The sequence below is a fragment of the Triturus cristatus genome, chromosome 3_1 (genome assembly GCF_964204655.1).
Source record: "Triturus cristatus chromosome 3_1, aTriCri1.1, whole genome shotgun sequence".
NCBI lineage: Eukaryota > Metazoa > Chordata > Amphibia > Caudata > Salamandridae > Triturus > Triturus cristatus.
Window position 1 is genome coordinate 147,307,372 of NC_140583.1, and position 27,343 is coordinate 147,334,714.

Here is a 27,343-nt window from a genome sequence, read left to right on the forward strand (position 1 = left end):
AAGATAGAACAACATTTGTGCATAGTGCATAGAGGGGCCTTGCACATGATGTTCGAGGCATCGTGATAATGTTGTGCGAAGCTAGATGTGTAAACAAAGTAGTTTCAGAGAAACTAATCCAATATTGTTGTGCACGCGAACTGTTATTGTGAAAAAGAGGGCAGTGTAAGAAATGAGCCGCTTCGCTACATGGGCCTACCCGGACACTTAACAATATTTGCCTTATTCAAAATTACTCTGTTTTCCTAATTCTGTTGTGGGCTCCTATTGTGGTGTGTTTTCACTGTGTTACTGCATGAAGTGTTGCGCAAATGCTGTACACATTGCTTCTGAGTTCAGACTGACTGCTCTGTGCCAAGCTACCAGGAGGTTGAGCACATGTTAATTGTGGGCTTGTTTGTGCTTTACCCTAACAAGGATTAGACTTGTTGCTTGACCAGGGATCACACCCCAGTCAACCAACAACCCAATTTCTTAAACTCACAAGCAAAGGCTGGGATTCCTTAGGGTAGCTATGCACTCAGTAAATGCTGTTAATAAAAATAATAACGGTGAGATGTGGTGTCCTACTACATGGGAGGAAAAGCTAATTAAGACATCATGCCTTTGTAGTCAAAATGCTTGGATTACCAGTGTGGTACAATTCACTAGTTTGGGATACGTTCCTGATCTTTGAAAATAATAGCTTTTCAGATCATGCCATCGGCAGGAATAGATCTTTTCTCTCTCAGGGTAATTCAACTTCAAGCAAGGGACAACTTTTGGAAGGCGATCTGAGCAAGGAATCTTCTTGCTTCAAGGAATTTATGTTATCATTATTCCAGGAAATGTGTCAAAGGTTTGGTTTTCCAGTGGTAGACATTTTGCCAGGCGTAAGACTCTGTTCTGTTCATGTTTTCAGGATCAGTTACCAATAGGCACTTATTACAGATTGACCCATACCCAGGGTTCAGTATTACACTTTAGAACTTTTGGTAGGCAAATACCTGTCTTAACACTACTATGATATTTTTGCATTACGGAGTCTTGGTAACCGATATGAAGTTTGTTGATTGGTTCATGACTCTTGGCTATAATTGTTGTCCTGGACATTAGTTGCAAAGACGGCATTCTGCTTGGGCATGCTATTTGTTTTAAAATAAGGAATCGGATGGGGAATTGAGCTGAGGTTGCGTCTGGATTACTTACTAGTAACGCTCATTACTCAGATTCTCTGTTCTCGTTGGCGCACCTACCAGCAGCACCGCGTGCAGGTAAGAGCGGTGGGGCGGTGGGGTCGGGTGGGGTGTTTGCGACAGAAGACGACGAGGGAAAATTATTTATTTATTTAATTTTCCTTCGTCGTCGCCTGTCGAATCCCCCCGCCACCCCAACCCCGTCATACTGCTTTTACTTACTAGCACGGGCCGCTGCTCGTACTTACTATCCACCCCTTCCTCTTGGAAATTCTTAGCAAATGTTGTTGAGGTTGGATAACCAGGAGGAGGTTTGGGATTTCGCTCTTTTTGTATGAGCTAAAGGAGGAGGGTCTTTATTGACGAATAGAGAAATAGACAAACATAAATTAATAGATTAGGTAGCGGGAAGCCAGATCGAAGAGGCGGGATCCCTCACATTTAGTAAGTACTGGGATAAGGAATAGAGATTTGGAGTGAGGAAGATTACTGGCAACTAATCCAGATATTTAGGATCCTGGGTTGCATTTGTGGGCATCTAAACTATTATTACTAGGTGTCATCGGTTGCAGAAAGTAGCAACTGAACTCTGAACATACGATTGAGCGAGTTGATGAATCCTGGAAGGGATGTGATTGTGCACAGCATGAACCATCTGCTGCTTGTCAGTTGATTACATTTGCTATTCCAGAGCGGTATATTGGAAATTGTTTGACCCCTGTCTATTGTCTAAATGTGTGATGTATGCCTTCGTGCCGGTATCATTTTCTTTACTTCATTTACTTACAGAATGGAGTTTTAGTCAAAGTAACAGAGACGTGCCCGCCTTTGAACTGCACCGAAAACAATCACATTCTGCCGGAACACCAGTGTTGCAGTGTATGCAAAGGTAAGCAAAATTCAGATTTTTGATTTTTTTGTTTCAAATCAAAAGATTAACCTTCGGTTTTGCTGCAGACATACTTGAATATTTATTCCTGGGAAGGTGGTTTCAATGCATGTTTGCTTTCCTCGGGCAGCCTTTTTTATTTAAAATATGCATGTGATTAACGAACCCTACATGGAATGAATTCGATGGAAAATAAAAGAATGCTTTGGAGGGAAATGTGCACAGAATAATCCGTGTACCTGTACAAACCAATTAGGGAAGATGAGAAAAATGTGAAGGCCGTTGTTGTCAGATGATAAAACCGGCCTCGCAAGTCATTTTAAATCAAATCTTGAAAATAGTTCTTGTTGGTGAAGGATAGTCAGTTCCACCTTCTGTTTGTGTTAGGACATAGAACTCCACTACTTACCTAAAGGTGAACCCTGGGAACTATGTTCTATCATTTAATGAGCTGTCATTTCAAGCACAATAAATATTGTAAATCAAATTGCTTCGAGGCGCTTTATGGCTGCACTGATAGTGACCTAGGTTTTATATTTCATCCATGGGTCAAGTGTAGGTTCTGAAATGCTGTTGCCCCGCGTGTTTGAAGGTCGCAGGGGGTTCCTCAGTGCTGGGCCTGAAGCTGAGAAGCAGTGGCCACCTTTGACATGTTCCACTTCTAGGGCTACTCCAGAGCCTCTAATGCAAGAAAGACTGGCTGAATCCTTCAATGTATGCCTACAGTCAGTCCATAATGGCTTCATTCAGTAGCCTTATCAGTGGAAGAATAGGTTTAAGATGGGTCAGTTACCCCTGGATGGATTGTGGTTAGGCTTTTTAAGCAGTGTGATTAAGAGTGCTGGGCAGCTCAGGCAGCGTAGAGCTATACTACACCTGTTGCTGTCGTTTGTAAAGCACCGGAGAAGTGTGGCTCAATGATTAGAGCGGCAGACCCTGATGCAGAGGTCTAGCTCGGGACCAGGGTTCAATTCCCTGCCTCGGTGGGTCTTGGGCTCAAAAATTCCACGGACATGATAATTCTCACCTCGGTGCCTATTCCAATCATGGAGTCCCACTCTGCAACTCTGGGCAAAAGCTTGCTTAATCTCCACAACGGCCCCCACAATGCTAAGGATGCCTGGCCTCCACCTTGGGGGTGCCCAGGAGTGGATGCCTCACAGGGAAAGCCAGGATGGGTTCCACATCGGTATTCGTACAAGCGCCTTGAGACCCTTGCGGGTGAGTAGTGCGCTATACAAGTATCAATTTACATTTACATTACCGAGCATCTGACCCATAAGAGAGTACGGTTAAAATAGCTTCAACCACCAGGGTGTGAGGGCCAGCAGTAATGGTGACAAGAGAGACCTGCTCGTCAGATCCCATAGACTTCTCTGTCAGTAACATCAGTTTATTGCCTTCTGAGATATTGTTATGAATAGTTTAGATCTTGTCCTAAACTGATTTTCTTCTCACATAGATCTTGAGGTGGGGTTGTCCAGTGTACGTGTGCTTGATGGCTGGGAGAGGGTTTCCTGGAGGCCATGAAGCCCTGGGCTTATCTTTTGGTTGCAATGTTTTGCAGATTCTTAATAATGACACATAGCGTTCAGTGTAGCATTTATTTACAGCAGTCGCCTTAGGGTAGTAATCAGAGTAACACTTCGTTTCCAAAAGGTTTTCGATTTTACTTTCTAAAATTCCGGCTAGCCATACTTAAATTGCATTAGTTATAGAAACTTTAAAGAGCTGTTCAGATTTCACAAGAACCTAGTATACGTAGGTTTTTCCTCCAGTCCCTACATGCACCAAAATACACTTTGTGTGCACTGCCCCAGCTTCAACAACAACTTCCAAGTGTTCAAACTGAGCTGTATTAGAGCCACTCAGGTTCTGTACACACAGGTTTCCAACTGCAAACATGCGCTTGGGAGTGACCCTGGAGTGTTGCAGGTTCGGAGAATTCAATCATTCTGACTGGGGGCACATATCCTGCCTGCCTGTTTTGAAGAAATACACACAAGCACTTAGTACATGAATGAACATTGGCTTTCGCAGTTTTTTCTAATCTTGCATATGGGATATAAAAGAAATTGTAAAATGTCCCTGTAAAGGCATGTTAAGGTCCACCATGTAAAATTCACTCCCTGAACCTCAAATGTGGAGGACTGGGGGTGTGCTGGTGTATTTAGCCTGCCTCTGACCAAGTGGACCATGGGAGGCAATCAGTACTCAAGAAATCGACACGCACCCGCAGTATTAACATTGGTCTTCATGTGCAGGAAGAGTGCACCTTCAAATTTGTGCAAATGTTAAGGGCCACTAAGAGAATATCCAAAAATGTGTTGGTGTTGGGGCTGCATATGAGCCTCACAGCTGTTTGAAATACTGAAGCGTGAAACATGGTTGCCCTATATGGCCTGCACCCTGCACCTATCCGTCTTCTACCACCACGCCGGCCGAAGGTTAGGGCAGGTCAGCAAGTGAAGCTGAAGTGGAATATCTGAAGGAGGACACTTGTGGCATGTAGTACTTCTCTTTCTTATAGTAATTATCTCTAACACATATTATAATATTTGATTTAATAATCTATCTTATATTATAATATAATTGTATAATTTATAATATACATATATTCTAGTTGGTGACCTGATAACTGAAAAAGGGTAATACTTTAAGGAAATTGGTTGTGATTAATATAGTTTTATAATTTATAATATTATAAATATATTTTATACAATATTATGAATATATACATGCTTGGTGAACTCATAACTGAACAGGAAAATACTTTAAGGAAATTGGTTTTGAACACTAAATATATGTATAAAGAATACGTTTATTTCTTTTTAAAGCAAAATTTCAACACCTTTCAAAAGGAGTCACTTCTTCTCTGCAGGTTTATATCAGATATGTCAGACTATCATTACACATGTTTGTTTTATTTTTGATTTTGACTGTCAGCAGGCATGGATGAAACAAATTACACCTGTCAACGAGAGATGTCCTTAGAGCAAAAAATTGCTTGTTTCACTCTGAGTTTATTCTTTGTGATGTGTACAGGGAATTACTCGGCTTCTGACCTGAATGTAACTGCTCATACCTCTCACTAGCTGCCCCCACACCTCCATTAGCTGTGCACATCCATAGCGCAGAGGAAGCCGTGGTCTAGACTTTGTAGTGGCAGTAGCTGTCTCTTAGGCAACTCATCTTTGAGCTTGTCTTGTACCTAATTCCATAATTTTGTAAATTGGTTTGGGAATAAAGTCTTCACGGTAGTTGGTCGTGACCTTTCCTATAACCCTCATGAAAAGGTTACAATTTTTCAGTTTAATGTGGTTGCTACTAGTTTCCTTGTCAACCATTCTTTATCCATCTTCTGGAATTCAGAACGTTCGCGTTTCTTTAGGGGCACAACCGGCACTTAAACACGACATGGTGCACACATTGATGTATGAGCAACTGCTTACTGGAGTGGACATCAAACACAGACTGTCCTGCAAATTGTCCGGTCTGACTCTGACAATAGCAGATGGAGGACCAGGAAACTGACTGTATATTGCTTAGAGGAATCCAACTACAATAAAATGCCGCTCCTTAGATTCCACTGTAATAAAATAACCAGTAGAGAGCAGCCAATTGCGAAAATTGTACTACATCGAATACGCTAAGTACAAACCCAAATGTATTAGCCTAAAACCTAAATTCATAAAGTGAAGCTCACCGTAGTGCAACAACCCTACAGTTAACCCTGACCCTAACGTTAACACTGAGCCTAACGCCACATCTTACAATAACCTTAATATCAGGCTTAACCCAAACCCAATGTTAAACTGACAGCACGACTAATTCACATTTGAACCGTGACCCTATACCTCTTCCATCCTCGTTCTAAAGATACGGCTAAGCCTATTTCTAACCAAAACATCTCTTAATCCTATTCCAAAGGCGAACCCGAAACATATCAATATCCCTTAGCCTTATCCTGTGTACCAATACCCCCTTACACTAAAAACCACCTTCACCCTTGTACTTCCTCACTGAATGTAGTAGTGTCCTCAGTAGAAGCATTCTTAAGAGTATGATGTAAGGTGTGGAATATAAATGTACTTGATTTTCAGTATTAGGCGTGTGTCCTGACAAACCTTCATAGGAAAGGGGTGGCGGGTCATTCTCCTACTCTTAAGTAGGGTTAAAAATGCAGCTGGCCTCTCTGTGTAGTAGGAATTCTAGAAATCATGGTAAACAAATTGAAGTCTGACTCGGCCCCTTTAAAGTAGCAGTGCTGGATCATTGTAACAGCACCTTAGCTGTGTTATGGTAGTTCAACAAGTAGGCAGGATGGGAAGGAGAGTGACCATCAAGGGTTGTTTATAAAAGAAGTTGTGTTGATGATGAGACACAATGTGATATTGATGATGTCATATGTTCAACGAAATGAGAGAAATGTACATCTGAAGTACACAGGAGGTCAACTTAGTCATTGATAAGCTGTAAATTAGTTAACCACCAGCACAATGTCATTAGAAATATGCATGCAAAGTATTCTGTTACAGGTGGTTTCTCCTCAACAGGCTCATTGTAAACAGAAATGGGATACAATTGTGTAGGGGAGTCAATGGGGTGCCAGGAGAGCTGGATCCATTTAAGTTATTAAGGAGGTAAACATTTGATATATTTGCATACGATGTAGCTGCCGACACCTATTCCCCCTGGTCTCACTGTCTGGGAGCAATAAACAAAGACCAACTGCAAGTGCACCTAGTCATGTGATCCAGAATACAGGCTGCAGGTACCAAATGGTTGGAACAAGAAAATGCCAACTTTTTAAAAGTAGCATTTTTAAAATTGGAGTTAAAATCCAACTTTACCATTAAAGAGGGTTTTAAATTACAATTCTTTATATGCCAAGCTCACGATTCCTACTTCCTCCCAATTGAAAGTTATCACATATTAAATATAATAAGGTAACCCAATGTTATCCTACAGAAGAGATAGGCTTTAAAGTGAAAAGAATTTCTAAAGCGTAACAATACCCGGAGGTGGAAAGGTTTTGCAGTAGTGAAAAATTAATTTAGGAGTTTGTCACTACCAGGGCATTTAAAACTTAAAACTATATGTCTAGCATTTTAAATACACTGCACCCGGCAAGATTATCTTTATGTTGTGACCTGATCGGTTTCAGAACATATGGCAGAAGAATAGCGGTAACCAGGATCACTGGAACCATGCAGCTGACTACATTATGCAACAAGTGAAGGCAAATTATGCTGCATTATGTGGCACATTTTTTGACAATATTACATCATTATGGTATGATTTCAAAACATGATAATACTGAATGGCCACAGATTTCACCTCACTATCATCAGTATAACCACCAAGTACAGAAATAAGCAACTGACAGATGACCAGTCAACCTTTGTGCAGAGCATTCCTTGGCATGCAGTTAAATGTGGCCACATTTTTTGTAACTTTTTGTACATTTGAAATAATTTTTCTAATAAAATCTCCTACTTTCGACTTCTAAAAGTTTGCGGCTTATGTCCAGAATGGCTTTTTTTCTATATTTGTATTCTCCACGGGGAAGGGGGGATGCGCCCGATTAAGGGAAACAAACATTTATTTTTTTTTAAAAAAAATTAACCCCCAAGGGGGTCGACCCATCTCTTTATATTGTTTTTTTTGGGGGGGGGTGTGTGTTGTCCCCTAGGGGACCTAACACACACATCTCCCCCACAAAATGGGCTCATTGGTATCAGGAGGGCCAACCTCCTTACAATTTCACTAACGACCACCGAAGGGGTCGACCCATGACCTTGGAACGATACTCACCTACACTTCCCTTATACTACTTGGAAATATGTGTTCGCCCCTGGGAAGGCCGCAATGGTGCCCTCCCTTCTCAGGAAAAACTCACCTTCCCAAAAGAAATGAGGGCTCAACAGGGGGTCAGCCAGTATGTCAGGAGGGCCGACCCCATTACAATTTCAATTTTATTCTTATTTTTTTTTTTTTACCTTTCCTGTGTCTGCTACGCTCTCCTAGGGGGAATAAACACATAACTTTTTAAAAATAGTTCTCCCCAGGGAAGTTTACCCCTTCACCATGAGGGACAATTCCCAGACACTGTTCTCTGGGGCCTAGTGGGTTTCTTGCCTGTGGACCGCAGAAAGACTGCCCCCTTTCCACCGAGGCCTCCCTGAAGCCTGGTGTGGCCGTTTTTCGCTATTTTTACCCACCAGGGTGGGAGAGAGCGCTCACCTGCTACTGGTAGTCGCTCCAGTGGGAAATCTGTGACATCAACATCACAGATGAGTGGGAGGCAGGCGGGTGCTGACACGGAAGCGTTTCGTGTCTCCCTCGCCCTTTGTTTTTGAAAAAGGAGTCAATCCTCTGTAGCACTCTCGGCTATCAGCCAATGGCTAGCAGATGCACTGGGGAGGGAGTGCGGTCATCCACCATTGGCCAACAGCCACACTAACAGGGTTCAACTCATCACCCACATCACTAGCTTTAAGATATAGGTTCACCATGTACCACTGCGAGCATTCAAACCTTAAACTTAAGTATGGCTTAATTTAATTTGCCGAGCTTTGCTAAGTCATCTGTGTTGTTTTTTTCAGTTTTCCGAATCACCTCCAGAATAGCATGAACACAGGGGTCCTCTGGAGTCCACACCATCTTTTTTTCTTCCTTTGACAGAATTGCTCTGCGTTCCCTCCATGTTCGGTTCCTTCTACGGGCCAGAAGATTTTCTCATTGCTTAATCTAGTGGTGAGCTTCTCTGTGTCACCAAGATTTAGCAATCGACTTCTTTGTAACTATTCCATATTTACGGATAATTGCCCTCACATGTTTGAATCTTGGATGTGCTGGGCCCAGGTGTCATTACCAGCAGCGGTCCGTGGAGGGAGTCCGTGGGGCGGAAAGGTGGGGCGGGAGACGGGCAGGGTGGGGGGTACTAAACACCGGAACATGGATAATTGGAGGTAAGTAAACAATTAAATAAATAAAATGAATTTCGTAGCGCGCCCTGCATCACAAAATGCGGTGCAGCGCGCGCTACGAAATTCGTTTTATTTATTTAATTGTTTACTTACCTCTAATTATCCATTTTCCGGTGTTTAGTACCCCCTCCTCTGCCCCGCCTTTCCGCCCCACGGAACTCCCTCCACGGACCGCTGCTGGTCATTACTATTACTATTTCTTTCAAGCATCTTCCAATTTTTTTTTTTTTTTTTTGTAAATTCTTTTTATTTAACATCTTGCATGTTATGACAATACCAACTGCACTGTTACATCTTCAATATTGGCATTCCCATATTTCTTCTCTTTCCCTCCTTTTCATTCCTTGTTTGGTAGTCTTACAGTCTGTTCACCCCCATCCCCTTATGTGCGACCCATCTACTCTGCTGAGTCACTATCCTCTGAGTCTGGCTGTTTAATAACTCTGTTGATCCATCCTCTAGCTTGCCTCTAAAATGGCTGCCTCATCCAGGATATGCAATTTAGGTAACATTACCATCCCACCAAGCCTATCGCCGGCTACAGTATCTTTTGATGAAATTGTAAGAAAAAGTTTTATTAACTTCAGGTAAAGAAGGTTTTATTTTCTACGTTTATACTTTAAAAACAGATGAAACCTATGTTCCCATCCTCTGCCCTACTCTTCCCTGTTGTTCCCTGAAAGTCTTCCACCCCCCTTTCATTATACAATCATCCCTTCTTATACACCTGATTCCCACATGCAGAACACACATCCGTAGTGCTATGTAAAGAGCCTCGCTGTCCCTCGAGGCAAGGATCGTGATCTACTGCCCCCTTGTGGCCAGGCGCGGGCTTCGGCAACAATCCCAGATATTCCAAACCACTCACCTGAGACAAATGGAATGCATCTGAGTAATGCAAGCCGCTATCGATGGACATTCATGTGTGGGAGCAAGGCCCGCTCCAAATGTTAACAAGCATTGCACAATGGATAATGCATTCAAATGTGAGAGGAGTTTGCTGTGCACAGCAAGATGCAATTAATCACCAGGCATTCAGCAGTTTTCCCAAAGAAATCTGCTTAGCAGGGCTGTTGTTGAAGAGATCAGTGTTTTTGTAATGTTTTACTCTAGTATTGAAATCTCACCGCAGCTGGAATGCAGAAATTAGTATTTTCTTGTATTGCAATATATATATGGCTTTTACTACCTCTATGTGGGGGGCGCTGAAGCGCTTGCTTACATGGGTAGATTGCTACACCGTGTAGGGTGTGTGGTTGGAAGGTTGTTGTCTTTGTTTTGACCCTATCTACAAAGTGTTTCCATGACGTGGGTGATGACCACCGAGGTGTGGCTATTGTGCTTTGGGACACAGCAGGTAGCAGTATGGTGGATGGCGAGGTGAGAGTCAGACAAACCTAAACAGGTGCAAACCTATTTCACACAAAACAATGACTGGTTGGTTCCTTTTTAATGCAGAGCCGAAGTTCATGTGATGGGTGCCTACCTGGAATGGCACCTATATTATGAAGAAAGGATAATGTTAACCATATTAATTATCATTTGTTCTGATAGGATCACTCTTTTTTAATTCATCTCTGTATTGCTAGTAGTGGATAAAGCATGCCAAAATGTGGTTCCCCCGTTCTTTGTGCCATCTTAACCCAAACCTCACCTCACCGATGACTGCAGAGAGGGCTACAATACCTCTGCGGATGCACACTTGCCATTAACATGGGAGAGGTTTTAGTAGGTGAAAGTGGAATAATGTCGCTTCTGGATTGGGGCAAAGAAGAATTTGCAAGTAGATGGTCCTCATAGGTAATAGCACCTGTGAGCAGAAAAACAATGGAATGGATTGGTACTGAGTCGATTATACAAGGAATAAGCTTGATTATCCAGTTTGCTTGCATATCCTTACTGCTGCAATGATGGAATGTCTCCTTAGTTTGACATTAGGATATGGCATCATGTTCAGCGAGATTATGAAAAGGTCGTGGAAGTCCACTGCTCGTTGAAGACTACTCGTCGTTGATGTCTACTGCTCGTTGAAGACTACTCGTCGTTGATGCCTACTGCTCGTTGAAGACTACTCGTCGTTGATGTCTACTGCTCGTTGAAGACTACTCGTCGTTGATGTCTACTGCTCGTTGAAGACTACTCGTCGTTGATGCCTACTGGTCGTTGAAGCCTACTGGTCTCTCATCTTCCTGTCCACCAAAACACCCTTTTCAATGCATATGAACATGTCGACCAAGTGTCGCTCGCGTCCATCCTACTCAGAAGCAAATGCATGAGATAGACCAGTTATCCTAATGTTTACAGCTAATGCAGTGGCTCTGCCTGGGCACAATCAGCTGCCAGGGCAGAGGATCAGAGGAGAGAAAGGGGGGTAGTAATTGAACAGATTGATACAGAGACAGCAGGATACTAACATGATGGGTGTATGGCATCAACAGGTGGCTGTGTACCACCTGATGTGCACTATGGGCAACAGCTGGCAGTGTACAGAACCTTTCTTCTAAGATGCTTAGACCTGCATTACTTCATCATATAGAAGGAATATATAGTTAGCAAATAGTCGGATATAATCTATACCCCTACGCGACAATACCTATAAGGTTGAAGAGCAAGGATATTTGGAACCTGAGGTAAGATGCTATTTTGCAATTTGCATATCGACTTCCCCACCAGGCAATACATCTATTTTCTGACTATTTGTTGCAACCTGGCATGCCCTTGTGTCTATTTTTAGTGACTCTATATAGAAGCTGACTACGATGGCCTTAATTTAGCACAGCCCCGGATGCCAAGAGCAGCGTTAAAGGACCCATGGACAGTTTTTCCTCGCTGCTCGGGGTATTGTAATCAGATAAGTGCCCTTGCTACATTTGCGCACTGTTTTCAGCCTTCCAGATAACAACCCTTCCACAAACAATATACAAATATAAAGTGGGGATGAGCGCGAAAAATCCCATATCTATGCAAAGCAGTTTTTTTCATTCGCAGCTCGGTAATGCAGTTTTTTGTTTCCAAGGGATCGAATTCAGTGATTACCTGCTGACGTGGGTTCTTGGACAAATCCTCCTGATAGATTAAACTTGCATTTTATCAAAGAAAACAGTGATTGGAAAATACGACTTCTGTCCCCTTCATATAGCAGTTGCCAGCACTGGCACATTTATTCTTTTCTATCTCAGACTGCATCCAAATTGGAAATGCACATTATTTATAAACAAGCTACTTTACTTTTGTTTATGCAAGCAGAGGGCAATCTGATTTATTATATTTTATAGCTAGACAGCAAACCAGTCAAAAACCATTAACAGAGAAGGACAGAAAGAAAAGAACAGGGAACCAACACGAATAATACATTTAGACCTATAATAACCCAATTTTAATGAATACAGAAGTAAATGGATAGGGAGTACAAAGAGTGTAGGGGAGGCTGCGAAATCCCCGTGAGCGTGAATGAATGCCATATAAGGAAACAGCTGAATAAATGTACCCAAAATCCAATGAAATATCTGTTTCTGGACGCAAGACATGTCCTAGATTATATACCTGAAAAAATAATAAGAAAAAAATATCACTTAAGAAAAACAATAATTATTGAAAATCAGGAACTTTACATTGTGGGCCATATTCACAAGGAGCTATCGCCAAAATAACGTCACTTTATCGCAGCCAAAATCGTGATAAATTTACCTCCCCATTCACAAGCTGGTGCTAACAGCCCACAGCACTAGTTTTCCCGCGATAGCAGCCTAAAAAAACATCGCCACCGATGCCCCCCGCAACTATCGCTAATGAGATGCAGAGTGGGCGTTCCCGTGCCAAAAGTCGCGACCACACCACTCCTCAACATTCTCAACGACCAGACAGATCTGCGATAAAAACACAAAACAGGCGATAAGGTGCGTTAGCACCAGGAAATCTACACCTGCTCTGACCTGGTGTTAAGTCGGACGGCAGCCAGCACCACAAAAGGGAGCATAGCCCAGGGCAACATCGGAAGGGCAACAGATGCCATGGAGCCACCGATCGTGCGGCCCGGACACCCAAGAGGGCCACAACACCCACCAACACCACCCCAGGACCACAACCCACACCCAGAACACTCCCCCCGCGGACCACCACAGACGCAGCGCAGACAAAGACAACGGACCCCCAGGAAGCGTACCAGCCGCACAGATCCAACCTCTGACAATGTCACCGTCCACCACAGGCTGAAAGGGACAACCATCCCACGCATCCTGACCATCATCGCCCAAAAGGCCTAGGGCACCAACACAGCGGACAACTAACATCCCACCCCACACCAAGGTGCGGGCTTGGCTGCACCTGTTGGTCCCTGGCCAACAGGTGCAGCCCTGGCACCCCCAACCAACACCCACCAGAGTCGGAGGAGTCTCACTGCCAGCCACATCCAAGTCCCTCACACCTGTCCTGGACATCACCATCACCCTGGTACCCCAGTCCCCATACGTCCAACACAATGCGCAGGACAATCTGAAGACCAAGCAAGGATCATACGCCATAGCAGGATGCACGCACATGTTGGGGGCAATCCACAGCACACATGTCCCACCTGTGCCCCCTGGTGACACAGCACACAATCACGGCAACAGAAAGCACACGTCCCACCCCAATGTGCAGGCAACAACAGAACACAGTGGAACCTCCAACAATGTTGCCTTCAAATAAACAGCCAGTGTGCATGATTCCTCCATCCTCCAACAGTCCATCAGCAACCAGCGTCCCCAGGATGGCATAAAGTGAAATGCACAGCCCCTTGGCAAGTTCCAAATGAACACCCCACTCACCTCAACTCCACAACCATGCAAATCATAACTCTGGCAATGCACACATCACAAAATCACAACCAACATGCACAACAACATGCGCACCCACCAGGCAGGACAGAACAACTCACAATGGTTACCTGGCCAAGCCGTGAACATGAGCTGTCAACGGCATGGCACCTCAGCCACACAACAGCCGAATGTGGGGAGAGATGGCAAACAGGCATGTGTGAAGGATGCAGTAGTACCATGATTGGGAAAGTACACAATGCCAAGAGGGGCGGAGATGGGCTGGACAGACCGCAGTATGCAGCACACACCCATGGCGACATACACCTCTGGTGTATGGAGTGTAGTGGACAGTGAACACAACCATGTCACCACAGCCAGTGGGGGACCTCTAGGAAATCTTGCCTGTTACGCTCCTCCCAAGCGTGACCGGAGTGGGATGGCCTGGCGTACGCCATGCCAGTGTAGGGGTGTGAATAAGTAGCATATAGCCCTGGGCGTGGTCCTCTTCCGGAAAGCCGAACATCTCTGCTAGGGCGGCGCCTCTCACCCAGCCACGAGGCAGACGCCGTCCTCTAGAGCGGAGTTGCCTGAGAAGCTGTGCGCCTGCCGGATCACAGACCCGTCAGGCCCGCCCCTGCGCAGCCAGGCCTCACTGATCACCTGGCGACACCGGCGTGTGTCAAGAAGGGCCCTCCACGTTCCGGCTCAGGCTTCAGGCCCGAGGCCCGCAACCTTGGCAGCCTCCTCAGACCATCACGGCCTCCACGACACGGGTCCGCTTGAGTCCTTTTCGTTGACGTACTCTACTGCCGCCTCAGGCTTACTCCTCGGCCCAGTAGGTCCCATGTGTGAAACTGTGTCCTGAGTCCTGAATGGCAGTGACCCCAAATCGGGCCACCGGCAACAGCACCAGACTCCCTTCGATCAGTGAGGTACAGTTCCATATGGGTTTCAATGCCAGCCAGTGACACGTGGTGCCACTAACCCTATTCAACGTCAGCCGGCGACATGTGGTGCCACTAACCCTGTTCAACGCCAGCCGGCGACACGTGGTGCCACTGAACCTGAACTACGCAGGCCGGTGGGGCCATCCAACCTATTCCGGCGACACTCGGTGAATGGGCCGTGCTGACCGCTGCCTCAGGCCTACAACACAGTCAGATAGGTCACACATTTGGGACTGAACATCGTCATTCAAAAGGCAGGCTACATGTCAGTGTACGCACGGAGAGGCGTAAGAGGGTGATGCGTTGCAGTCCGGAGGGAACAAGATCATCGTTATGTAGGTGTTCGAACACTACCGACAACTGCCCTTGTATCTAACTCTGTGCCGCGCCAGCCAACAAGACGTGGCTGTGGGCCACTGCTGACCGCTGCCTCAGGCCTTCACTGCGGTCCAGTAGGTCACAGAGTCTTCATTTTGCAATGGGTGAGTTCGTATCAGTGTAACGGCATCATCGCAGACAGCATCCCCTTCAGCCCTGTAGCCACTAAGTCTGTTCCCCGACAAACATGGACACTCTCTGGTCGAACTTTGGTGGCGTCTGAGCCTATGGACTAGGGGGCAGTTCTCATCCTCATGTAGCTGATACCTAATTGGTGATGGCAACGAGGCAGTCGCATTCCACTCCTCCATTTGCTGCTTTCGGATAAAATCAAACCTTTCGGCGTCATGCCCTGGAGGACACCTTCCACTGTCCCCCGATACCCTCAGCAACATACACCTCAGACATTGATGGTGACCCGCTCAGGTCGCATGGCCCATCTGACTGCACCGCAAGTCACCGTCCCGTGGCTGGGTGCCTGTGCCGGCCGCTGTGCATCCGGGGCCACTAACTCTGTGCTAGTCAGGTCCGGGACCTCTTCTTCTGAGATATTGGATGGCCCCTGAAGAGTTGGCCTTAGGGTCATCAACGCCATTTCTCTGTGGCCCTGAGCTGTACGCAGCCTCCGGGCCCAACAGTGTCCCATTAGGGCTCACACACCAAATCGAGTCCTGACCGGCCCGTACGTGGCATCACCTCAGGAGGCACATGCCACCACCGCAAGGACCACCTCCAACAGCCATCTGCCAGAGTCGAAACGGTGGTCCTGACAGACTTGCGAAGTTGCTCGGACCTATTGTGGATGCCATCATTGGCCTGATACCCTGCTCAGCACTCCAGTTGCCAGTGACTCAGTGCACCACAAGCCATTGTCCGTGGAGAGGTTGCGCAGATATGTCACCTCAAACAGTGTGGGGGCCCTGAGACGTTGATGGGGAAGATGATACAGATATGACACATCCCACTGCATCTGCATCAGGTGTCTGTCTGAGGTACACGATCAGGGACTTTTTCTTCACATGGGCGTGCTCATCTCTAGTGTCCCATCCCCAGTGCACTGCAACTCACGGACACTTCTGTTTGTATGTTGGCTCTCCTCCAGACTTTCTCCGGCTTCCTCCATGTTGCTCAGCAGTTGACTCTTTTTTGCATGTGTTTTCTGTTTCTGTTGCACTGGTGTCTAATGTTCAAGTGGTTGCCAGCCCCAGGCATTATGTGCGGAATGGCTTACTCCCACCCCACACACATCCAGCACAGATGTCACTGTACATGTGACCCTGCCAATAAAGGGGCCGGGCGCATGTGCCCGTAGCCAGTTCAACATGGTATCTGTGTGTGTTCCTGTGGTCTTGTTGTATGCATGAGGGCCCTGGGCCCGACGCCATTACATTGTGCTGTGTACATCGGATGCACATGTGTCACCGCAGGTAGCAGGTTGGAGCTTGGACATGTAGCTTTGTCGTCACCCAATCAATTTGTAAGCCAAAATGGGTGTGTGACTGGAATTTGAGTGGCCCTGCCCGTGGTTCTGTACTGAGAATGTGCATCTGCATGTGTCTCTGTGGCAGTGTGGGTCTCCTTAGTGGGGTGTTGGTGGCCCCTGAAGGGTGATGGACCCCTACGTATGTGTCCTGGTTCGCAATCCATGGGTTCAGCCCCCACCCACCCTGTTGGGCCACCTCCTTTTGGCGTGCAGGAACACGGCATTGGGGTGCGATGTGTGGGTGGGTGATGTGTCGTGAGCCATCTGTGCTTGTGGGTGCTTCCTGCTGTGTGGTCTGTTTCAGGCTGGGTGTTCTCCCCTGAGTAGCTTGGCTGTCCGGGTCCTGGTGGGGGGGTTGTGTGGGATATCCATGTGCTGTTGTAGGGCGTCAGTGTCGACGGTGTGGTGGCCCTCTCCGGCATCACTGATGTGTTGTAATCTGTGCTCTGCTGAAGGTGTTGTGTGCCCCTCTGCGATGTGAAGGAGAGGTGCGTATTGACTTTGCGTTGGCATATATGTTGGCGAATTGTGCAGGTTTTCATGCAGACTGTGTGGCAATGTACATTGTAACTGTTTGGGGGTGCTGGAATCTTCTGCAGGACAGTGTAGATTTGTTCTACATGACGGATGTGATGTCGTACGCGTACATTTCCATTTCACAGTTTCCGGGTCCGTGAGATGTAGTAGGCATGTTTCTGTGCATGTGCGGAGCCAGTTGTGTCATCTGTTCTGCAGTGTCAGCTATGCGTGTTGTTCCTCGTTGTCCTCAATGGGGGTGTGCTGTTTGTGCTGTGTGTGTACTACAGTGGGCCAAGGGGATCGGGCACATGGACCTGGGTGTTTGTGGATGTGCAGTGTGTTACACCTCGTTGTGGCTGTATGCCATTGTGCCCACTCCCCCGTCCCCCCATTTCCTGTTGATGTTGTGTCAGGTCCTCTCGAGCTGTGTCCGTACTCCCTACTACTTGCATCGTCTCCACCCTGATGAGTGTGGCCTGGGTTTCCTTCAGCTCCTCGGGTGGCGCTGAACTGCCACCTCCTGTCGCCGTTGCTGCCTTCCTGTTGGCAGCGGGTTTGTGCCTGGTTTAGGTAGTCACGTCATGCCGGCGCCTATTGTCCTCCTGGATTGGCCTCCTGGGCACTCCGACTGCAATCCAGGTGGTCTGCTAGTGGGTCAGTTGGTGGTAGTGTTCTGTCACCTCCGTGGCGCTGGTCTAGTTTTCCTGCGGTCTACACCCCGTCTTCCTCTCCCTCTTCTCCTTGGCCTTCCCTGACCCCGTTGTTCTGTGGGGGTTGTGATGTTCGGGTTGGCCCCTGCGCTGTGTCAGGGTGCATCCATGTTGCTACGCACTTTGGATTGTTTTTGGTGTATTTTTTCTGTGGTTTTTATAGGGCATGGTTCCGCCAGAAGCGTGGGATTTGCAGGCCTGTGGCTGGTTTTTGCTACTTTTTGTACCGCGGTTGGCCTCATCGCATGTTTTTTTGCGTTCACGTATCTCATTTATGCTGCATGGCGTTGATTTTGACGCGGACATTTGGCACGTTATCTGGTGACTGACTATCGCATGCTACCGCCTTGTTGTGAATTCCACGTTGGCACGAGGTTATTTTCCCGCGATAGCCTGCGATATTGAAAGTTGCGTTACGCTACTCTTGTGGTAGTTATCACACGTTCTTGTGAATATACCCCTGTGTATTTTACCCCTTAAGCCAGTTCAGTGAAACATGGAGAGTTTAAAGAAAACACAACCTGGTTGTCTACTGACCTATGGAAGAGCAGACAGCTGGAGGCAGGAAAGCATTGCGACCAGAGACTCTGTGGGACTCTTACTGAAACCATAAACATGGGATTGAGGTGGGATAAAAGCATGGATTTGTCACTTCATAATCAGGATTTGTACTGCCTGGTGATATCTGCCATAAGTAGTATAACTAGCGCCTACCCTAGACAGGATATGACATTGGGAGGTGATGAATTATTGCAATGCTGTTGTTTTTACTAACCTAGGAAGTATTAATCTTAGTGGATCAGTCCTTTCTTAGGTAACCACCAAAAACGTATTACATATGGACAGTACCGGGATACCGTCACGAGTAATTAGCCTTGCTATACAAATCCGAGTATTTTTCTTTCTGCTATTGAACATGCAGCAATCTGCATGCCCTTAGAAAATTAGTGATACACTTCCCAAAATATGAACAGGATAACAGGATGACTAACAAGGTTTCCCAATTACCTGTTTTGATAAGACTCGTTAGCTGCACAATAGTTATGGGTGAGTGTCAACCCCCTAATGGACAGTGTGTTTCTTGGATAACTTGTGGGTATTAAGGCCTGTATCATGGTCAAGTCTGTCCCACAGAGTCTACACACTTGACTCCATGAGAATCTACTTGCCTTTTTTAAATTTGTGAATTTCCTTTACACTATTTTCATCACCTTTGCAATTTTTCGTTTTTATCTATGCCATTTTGTCATTGATCATCCAAGAAATAATGCACTTTATCGTTTTTTCATAATCAGAAATACAGCTTCAGTACGATCATCAGAGCCAAGCTTCTATCTAACCTGGTTGCATGTAATCAATGCCATTCTCAAAAAAAATGTTCTTGCTCTCTGATTGAACTCTTTAACTAGAAAGAAGACCATAGCAAGGAATGGATTTCTGTTTTTGCAAAGGACTACAGGAAGGTACCAGATTCTCTCTAACGGTGATTGTTAGACCTGTCATCCTTAAAGTGGTCTTACCCCAAACATTTTGCCTGCTTCCCTCCTATTTTTGCTGTATCTTTTGTTGGCCTTAGGACTCTTAACACTTTATCACTGCTAACCGTTGCTAAAGTGCTTGTATTTCCCCTTAAACATGGTGACATGACTGTATAAACAAATGGCATATTTACTTTACTTATAAGTCCCTTGTAAAATGGTATACCATATACGCAGGGCCTGTAGTAAGCCTCCAGCACTAGTTGTGCCACCCACACAAGTAGCATTTCAAACCTGCCTCAGGCCTGCCATTGCAAGACCTGTGCTTGCAGTTTACTGCCACTTCGTCTTGGCATTTAAAATCACTTGCCAAGCCTCAAACTCCCCTTTTATTATATATAGGATGCCCCTAACTTAGGACCGTAGTAGCCTTGGGTCACAGTGCTTTCTTACTAAAAAGTACATGTACTTTTACATTTTACATGCCCTGGTAGATACAAACACCCACAGTAGTATTTCACTACTGTGAGGCCTTCTCCTCCTATAGGCTAGCATTGGGAATTCCTTAATACACTTTTAAGCTGTAGTTTCTGATTAGAAAGGAGTAACTGAATCATGTTTCATATCTTTCGAAGGGTAATGATAAATCCTCTTGACTGATTTTGTGGTAACAGGACACACCCTTTCACTCTCTCACTCATATTCGTCCACAGTAAAATAAAGAAAAGACACAAAGGAAGTTTAGAATATTTATTCAAACTATTGTGTCCTAAAATGCAGTATTCATGTCACAATTAGGAGGCAAATGCATATCATAAATACTATCAGCATGGCTAATGAACCATATACTAAACAAGCATTGGCATAGCTAATAGGTCTCGCTTTTGGGACCTTATAAGTGTTTACCCATGCAACAGTTGATGTTGTTGCACCAAGGCTAATGTGCTGCCTAACTAAATACTTATAAGGTCCCAAAAGCGAGACCTATTGGCTATGTCAATGCTGGGGTGAGATATTCCATCTGATTTCATTATAAAGATGAAGTTGACGCAATTAAAACAGTCTGGCACTTCAACTAAACAGACTGGGGCCTGCATGTACAAACCAGCAGAACTGCTGTGCAGACTGGTCCACAAGTGTGCAGTCTTGTAAAAACACATACTCTACAGACTGGCACATACATACAGATTGCGACACACATACAGCGCAGATGGGCAGACAGGTAAGCAGACTGACTGGGGAGAAACCGGCCCACATATGACATATCGCAGGCCCAGGGATGCCTCTCCCACTGACAGCTTGAGGCCCGGAGCATAAGGCCGCAGTTCACATACTGTTCAGGCCCCTCTTATCCCAAGGGAGCAGCTTTTACAGACATCGGGTGGACCACTGGTTCAAACTAGGGGTGGGCGGAGTTTGCGAAATCCACTTTCGCAAATTATCGCGAAAATGTTTAAAATTATCGCAAACAAGCGGAAATATCGCAAAGATGCGGAATTATTTTTCCCGCATGTTCGCGAGATTTTCTGCATGGGTGCGGGTCGCCAACTTACCCATGTGGTTGCTCGCGGGCGCGGCCATCTTGTTTTGAGTTGTCTCGTGGTGCATGATCGCGAGAAGAAAGATGTGATCGCGCGACGCATGACGTCACTGCGGGCGCGAACTGTCGCGAGACAGCGCAAATGCCTAAAAAAAATCCAACATCTCATGGAGAACGGGACCGGATCAAGAAAACTTGTCAGCGAACGCAGGGATTCAGGTAAGGCAATCGCGCGCGCGCAAGAATGTATTATTTTACAGAGCGAGCAAGAAACAAATTATCGCCAAGCTGCGGAAAGCGGAAATTTTGATATTTTCGCGCTCTCCGCAGAACGCGAAAATGTCAAATTATCGCAATTTCCGCAAACTGAATGAAATTTTTGCCCAGGCCTAGTTCAAACTGCAGTTCAGGTATTGTACAAAACTCCAATAATGCCACGGGTCAAGCTCTCACAGGCAGCAGCAGTCATGCTGCTGTTCGCACACCCACACAGACCCTCATGTGCCACAAGCCTGTGTTGTCATTTTGAAGTTCACATATTCCAAAATTACAGTGAAACTCTCTCTTATATGTAATCAGTGGGTAGTCACCTGGGGTTTAGCTGGTTTTGCTTTCAGTTGCCAGGTGGCAGTAGTCAGTGGCCTCCTGTACAAAAAGGTGACGTTAAATCAAAAAAATCTAACAACAGCTATAAGCAACATCGGCTTAAGGAGAAGGTACACGGGCTGGCTGGCAGCCAGACGCCAAAGACTATGGTCCTTACTTCATAGATCCACAGCTTTGTGAGCGATCCTTCAATAGATGAATGGAGAATTAAGAGTAATAATACAGAAAAGTCTGGCAGTTTATGAAATGATTTACAATATGTATTTACCCGTCTACAAATAAGTTCACTCAAAAATGATTCTGCCCCTCAAGATGGACCCAAGGCTTTTTGGGAGTCAATAAGTCACTCCAATCAATGAGCATCCAGCCTAGGGGGTGGCTGCAGGGAAATATCTGTAGTGAGGCATAGGTGATCTCAGGAGGTAGCTTGCATTTGTATAGTGGTGCACACAGGTTTGTAGCGGTTTGATCACAAACATACGTCTGTACCATGGCGGTGGTTACACACAGAGCATGAGCCTTAACGCTGAGAATGGCTGCACACGCAAGATGGCGGAGTTACAACTGCACAAAAGACTCAATGCCCTTGAGTGTGGCGGGGAACCTGCGTGGGCCTGTACGCTGAGGTCTCTGGAGGCATCTATATTTACCAGAGTCGCAGCCTGCGCCCTGGAGGGGGCTGCACGCTGCCTGTTGGGTCCTGGTTATGCAATCGCCAACGGCTGTGTGTACGCGCTCTTGACGATGATGGCTCTCCACAGATAGCCTTGTGTTTTGCTGGGCCTGTTATTACCAGAAGTAGTTACTCTCTCGCGTAGATGCAGAGTTGCACCAAATTACTGAGAGACTCCTGTGGAGGGAATGTTACTGCCTCAGCGGGATTCTTGCCTGCTTAAAGGAAGCACTAACTGCTGGTGCCCCTGTGAGACCTGTTTTGTGCGTCGCCCCTTAGCTGCTGATGCCTATGATGAGCATGTACTGAGCTTGAAAAAACTTTACACTGGTGTTCCCATGACTGTTTTGTATTGTTCCCGTAATGCGCATAATCTCTGCGCATCTCAAGCGCGGAAGTTTCCTTTTACTTCTAATGCAGCACCCAAAAGCACCACTTTACAACGCTCTGACACCTTCGGGTAATGTCCGCGCTTTATAAAAATGCACTAAATAAATAAAAAATAAAATTTAAAAAAACTTTGAAACTGATATTCTGATTTTTTTTCAGGGAATCCTCTTGGTGGGCTCGCTCCTTGCACTTAAAGGATGCAATACGAGGCAATTCTGCTGGCCTGCAGCAGACTCTGCTTTAGGTTCTCATGCCATCTGGGCAGCTCACGTAATATCCCACGCGCATCTCTCACGAGCCCAGGGGGCCCACAGCTCCAGTCTGCAGTACGTAGTATAACTCCACAGGCGCCCAGGCCCAGAAGGGCAGCTCTCCCGTACAGCAGGAGGTCCGCGGTATCAGGCTGGAGTTCACATAGTCCTGGAGTGATGCAATCCATGGAAAAGAGCGCTTGTTGTTATGAAGTCATGCTTAGAGGGGAGGAGGAGTAAAAGGCAGACAGGAGGGGAAGGGAGAGGGCAATGGAGGGACCGAAAACACAGAGTGAAATTCTCTCTATGAGAGAACTGTGGAATATATAAAGCTAATGTTGTGTGTCAATAGCAGCATCTTTGAAGAGTGTCGCGGCAAACACCTAGCTGCGCATATGAGTGGATTGGTGCAGTCCTGCAAGCCTGTACATTCTTAAATCCATACATGTCAACATTTTGACATGATATTGAAGATCGGGAGATTCTGAAAAATAAATGGGGGACTCTATTATTCCCATTAACTAATGTTGAAGCATGTGCAATTTCAGCTGAGAGATACCAGAAAACAAGCATTGGCCGCAAAAGTAATGAGGAAGGTGTCCATTCAAGCCGCGCGGGGCCGCAAAAGTGAAAGTGATCGCGATCAAGCGCGACGAGCCATGCGCTTAATGAGCATGACGAGGAATGCCATATGGCGCTTCTGCTCGTAAGCGCGCGTGCGGGTACATGCACACAAGCTGTAGGCCGGCCATGGTAGCATTTTTTGAAGCCCTTACTAAAAGTCTCACCAGAACAGCGCATGCGCTGGGTCAGGCGAGACCTAAAAAATCCCTATCATGGTATAAGACAGAGTAGCCTTACCCCCCCCCCTTCTACTGAAGCTAAATGATTATAGAGCAAAGATCTCTGGGATTAGTGGTGGACCCCGTATATTAGCATACCAGATGGATGTTCTACATCTCAACAGCCACAGTGCTCTTGTCTCAGAACTCTTGCTCCATCTGTTTTCTTACACTCAGTTATATGACAAGGCATGTGTGCTTATAAACAGCAGCCGCATTCTCATGTTGTTTCTAGGTGCTAGTGTCTGACCTGATAGAATAACAAGGGCATTGACATTTGACATTTTTAGGGTACTCATACGAAATCCCAGGAAAAGAACAGAGCGCAAAAAAATATGCAGGTTGCATGTGAAAGTACAGTATGGCACAAAGCAAGTATGTTTTTATAGAAACGTCTGAAAATGAAAATGCGTCCTACGCAGTCGTATTTTAAGACCTACGATTTAAAAACCAACTTCAATCAAAGGTGTACTTTTAAATTGTGAGTCCAGAGACACTAAACTCAAATTTTTTATCAGCCCCCAATTGGAAGATACACTTGTAAGATGTTACAGGGCAGCTCCAGTGCTTACATCTGGAAGACATAGGCCTTGCTGTAGTGAAAAACGAAATTAGCAGTATCACTACCAGGATATGTAAAACACAACAGTACATGTCCTACTTTTTAAATACACTGCACCCTCCCCTTGGGGCTACCTTGAGCCTACGTTAGGGGTGCCTTACATGCAAAAAAAGGGACGGTATGGGCCTGGCAAGTGGGTGCACTTGACTGGTCTAAATGGAAGTTTAAAACTGCACACACAGACACTAGTGGCAGGTCGGTTTGCTGGGCTACTCAAGTAGGTGGCACAATCAGTGCTGCAGGCCCACTAGTAGCATTTGACTACCATGCCCTGGGCACAACTGGTGCACTGTACTAGGGACTTACTAGTACATCAAATATGCCAATCATGGACAAACCAAATACCATTACATTTTAGACTAAGAGCACATGAACATTAGCACTGGTCAGCAGTGGTGAAGTGCCCCAAGTCCTAAAGCCAGCAAAAACGCTATCCAACACACAGTCAAAAATAGGAGGACAGAGGCAAAAAGACCGTGAAAACCACGCCAAAAGATGCCAGGTCTAACCGTTTCTTGAGATCTTTAAATTTATTGAGAGATTATAAGTATTAGTAGTCACCTTGGATAGATTGCCTTTTCCAAACTCAAATATGAGTTGAATTTCATTGTTGAGACTGTAATCTAACTTGTCCCATCCCTTCCCAAACTGATATGTAGGTTACAGACATAGTAGCATTATTTCTCAAAGACCTCAGTGGCTTCTTCTCTTCCCCTTTTTTTCTCGTCTGCGTTCCCTTCTGAGCTCCCTTCTTTGATGTTACGCTTATAACTTTTTATTTGTACCTCACTGACTCTGCCTACAGGGGCACAGGACCCCCAGGCTTGCTGGCCATTTGCTCATCAATATTTTCTGATCTTGCACGACTTCCCCAACTTACAACTGGCCAGGGGGCACGTTTGCAGAGTGCTGCAAGGAGGGGGCGTGGACTCCGGCGCGATGCCGTTCTTTCATTTTTTTTATTTTGTTAAGGGCTGTGTGGCCCTCCTTCTTTTTCTAATTTATTGGCCCTGGGGACCCCATCCCCCAGGGCCTGCACTCTAATTTTTTGTTGTTGAAAAAAATAACCCCAACCCCCGGGTCATGGACTTTTTTTTTTTTTTATTCTTTTATTCTTTAGGAGGGGTCTGCATTGCCCCCCTCCTCAGGCCACTTATTGCCCCGGGGACCCCATCCCCCAGGGCCGGCCTTTGTTTTTTATTATTTTTTTAAAAATATATATTTATAGAAACACCTGCTCGACAACCCGTATGTACCTATCACCATGACGATTTGCGTGATATTCATTAAAATGCGACTATGCATACAATGAATCCACATGGAATGTATTTACACCACTAGTGAAGCTCTGACGTGTCTGACGCCCCACCGTGCCTAATCCCTCCGCCCCCGCCGGTGGGTACTCTGCAGGTAGACACCCTTGTTGTTTATTTATACAAACATGGGTAGCTATTGACAGGCACATTTAATACACACGCACACCAAGACATTCAAAGGGGATTCAACAAAAATTCGACCAAACTATGCAAGAAACGCCCCTCACGGTTAATACAACACACATCCACCACTAGATGTGTAATACTTTTTATTTTACTCTTTGGAAAGGAGACGGACCTCACTTGAGAGTCACAGCGTGCTCCTGGCTGAGCCCAATGCTGTGTTACACCTACCAGTGCCCGTCGAGTGCCACACACCTCTGTGTTGTATTCCACCAGCTAGTGCATATGCTATGACACTCTCTAGCCCATGTGCACTGTAACACCACCCCGTGAATATGTCATGCCACACTTGCCTTCGCACGGGTTATATTGCCCCATCTAACGTGCCTTCCTCGATGCCTATGTTATAACGCACAGCGCTATGCCATACATATTACAATCTGGGATCCATATCTTTGTCACAGTGCATATGCAACGTTACACTCCCCAGCACATATTTTATATTACAACTTTAGAGACTAGTTAGGTTACACAACACTGCCCTGTGTATATTACACTCCAAGGCGCATATCGCATAGCATATCGCGCACTCCAATGTATCTGTCATTGCGCACAATGTATTGCATATTATATTTCACACCCCGGTTCATCTTATATCCCACTTTTTGGTGTATAGTTTATACCATATACTATATCTAGTTTTCATTTTCAATCGTGCTCTCAGGACTATGTTCTATATAACACTGCGTCCACCTACCCTTTTCACGGGCATTACATATTGCGATGGGGGGTGGAGGGTCAGGGGGTGTTTCTGCCAAGTGAGCCTGGAGTCACAGTCACAAACGTCCTCTTCTTCCTGAATAAAAGTGAGATTATGCTGCATACTTGTTCATATTTTAAGTAGTTCGCACAGGCACCCATTTTAAAAACAATAAAGTTCCTAATACCCACCTTCTCTGAACAGTTAGCTTGCTGCCCCATCCACCTCCTCCCTATCCTCTGTTGTCTAAATCCATGGACTAGCCTCCTCCCTCCTGCCATGCATGGTCTGATGTGCTGCCCTCCATTTAGCATGATGTACCAGTTCACTCCTCCTGCCCTCCATTGCCCAATTCTATGGCCCATCATTGACCTCCTGCTTAGCCTCTGTGCTTAGCTTGCTGCCCCTATTCTCCTTCCCCCTGTCCTCCGATGTCTTTGTGCATGCCCCTGCTCCATCCTTTTTGCCCACCATGTTCCATGGACCTGCCACTCCTATCTACTCTGAGTGTTCTGTTGAGCTGCCACTCATCTCCCACCTGCCTAGCATTGTCAGATGACTGTAACCTGTCCCTGCCACCTCCACCCTGCCTGTCCACATGCCATGCCCCTATCCCCTTCCTTCTGTCCTCCATGGTCCATTTAACTGCCACACCCTTCTGCCCTCCCTGGTCTGTTGTGCTGCAACTGCTCCTCCTGCCTGCCCCGCGCGGTCTGTTGCGGTCTGTTGTGAGGTCCCTTCCCCTGAACTCTCTTGTCTGTGCCCAGGTCCTGACCCTCCCTTCTATCCTCCATGGTCCTCTGTACATGCCCCTGCACCCTCCTTCTTGCCCATCATAGCCATTGTGATGCCA

At 45.9% G+C, this 27,343-nt stretch overlaps 1 protein-coding gene across 1 annotated transcript in view; it reads left to right on the forward strand.

Annotated features, from left to right (window-relative positions):
* NELL1 (neural EGFL like 1) overlaps window positions 1-27,343 on the forward strand; it is a 3,594,225-nt gene that overhangs the window by 988,813 nt on the left and 2,578,069 nt on the right. Inside the window, exon 11 of the mRNA XM_085643606.1 lies at window positions 1,965-2,064. Coding sequence (XP_085499732.1) covers window positions 1,965-2,064 — 100 coding nt within the window. The remainder of the gene's footprint in view (window positions 1-1,964; window positions 2,065-27,343) is intronic.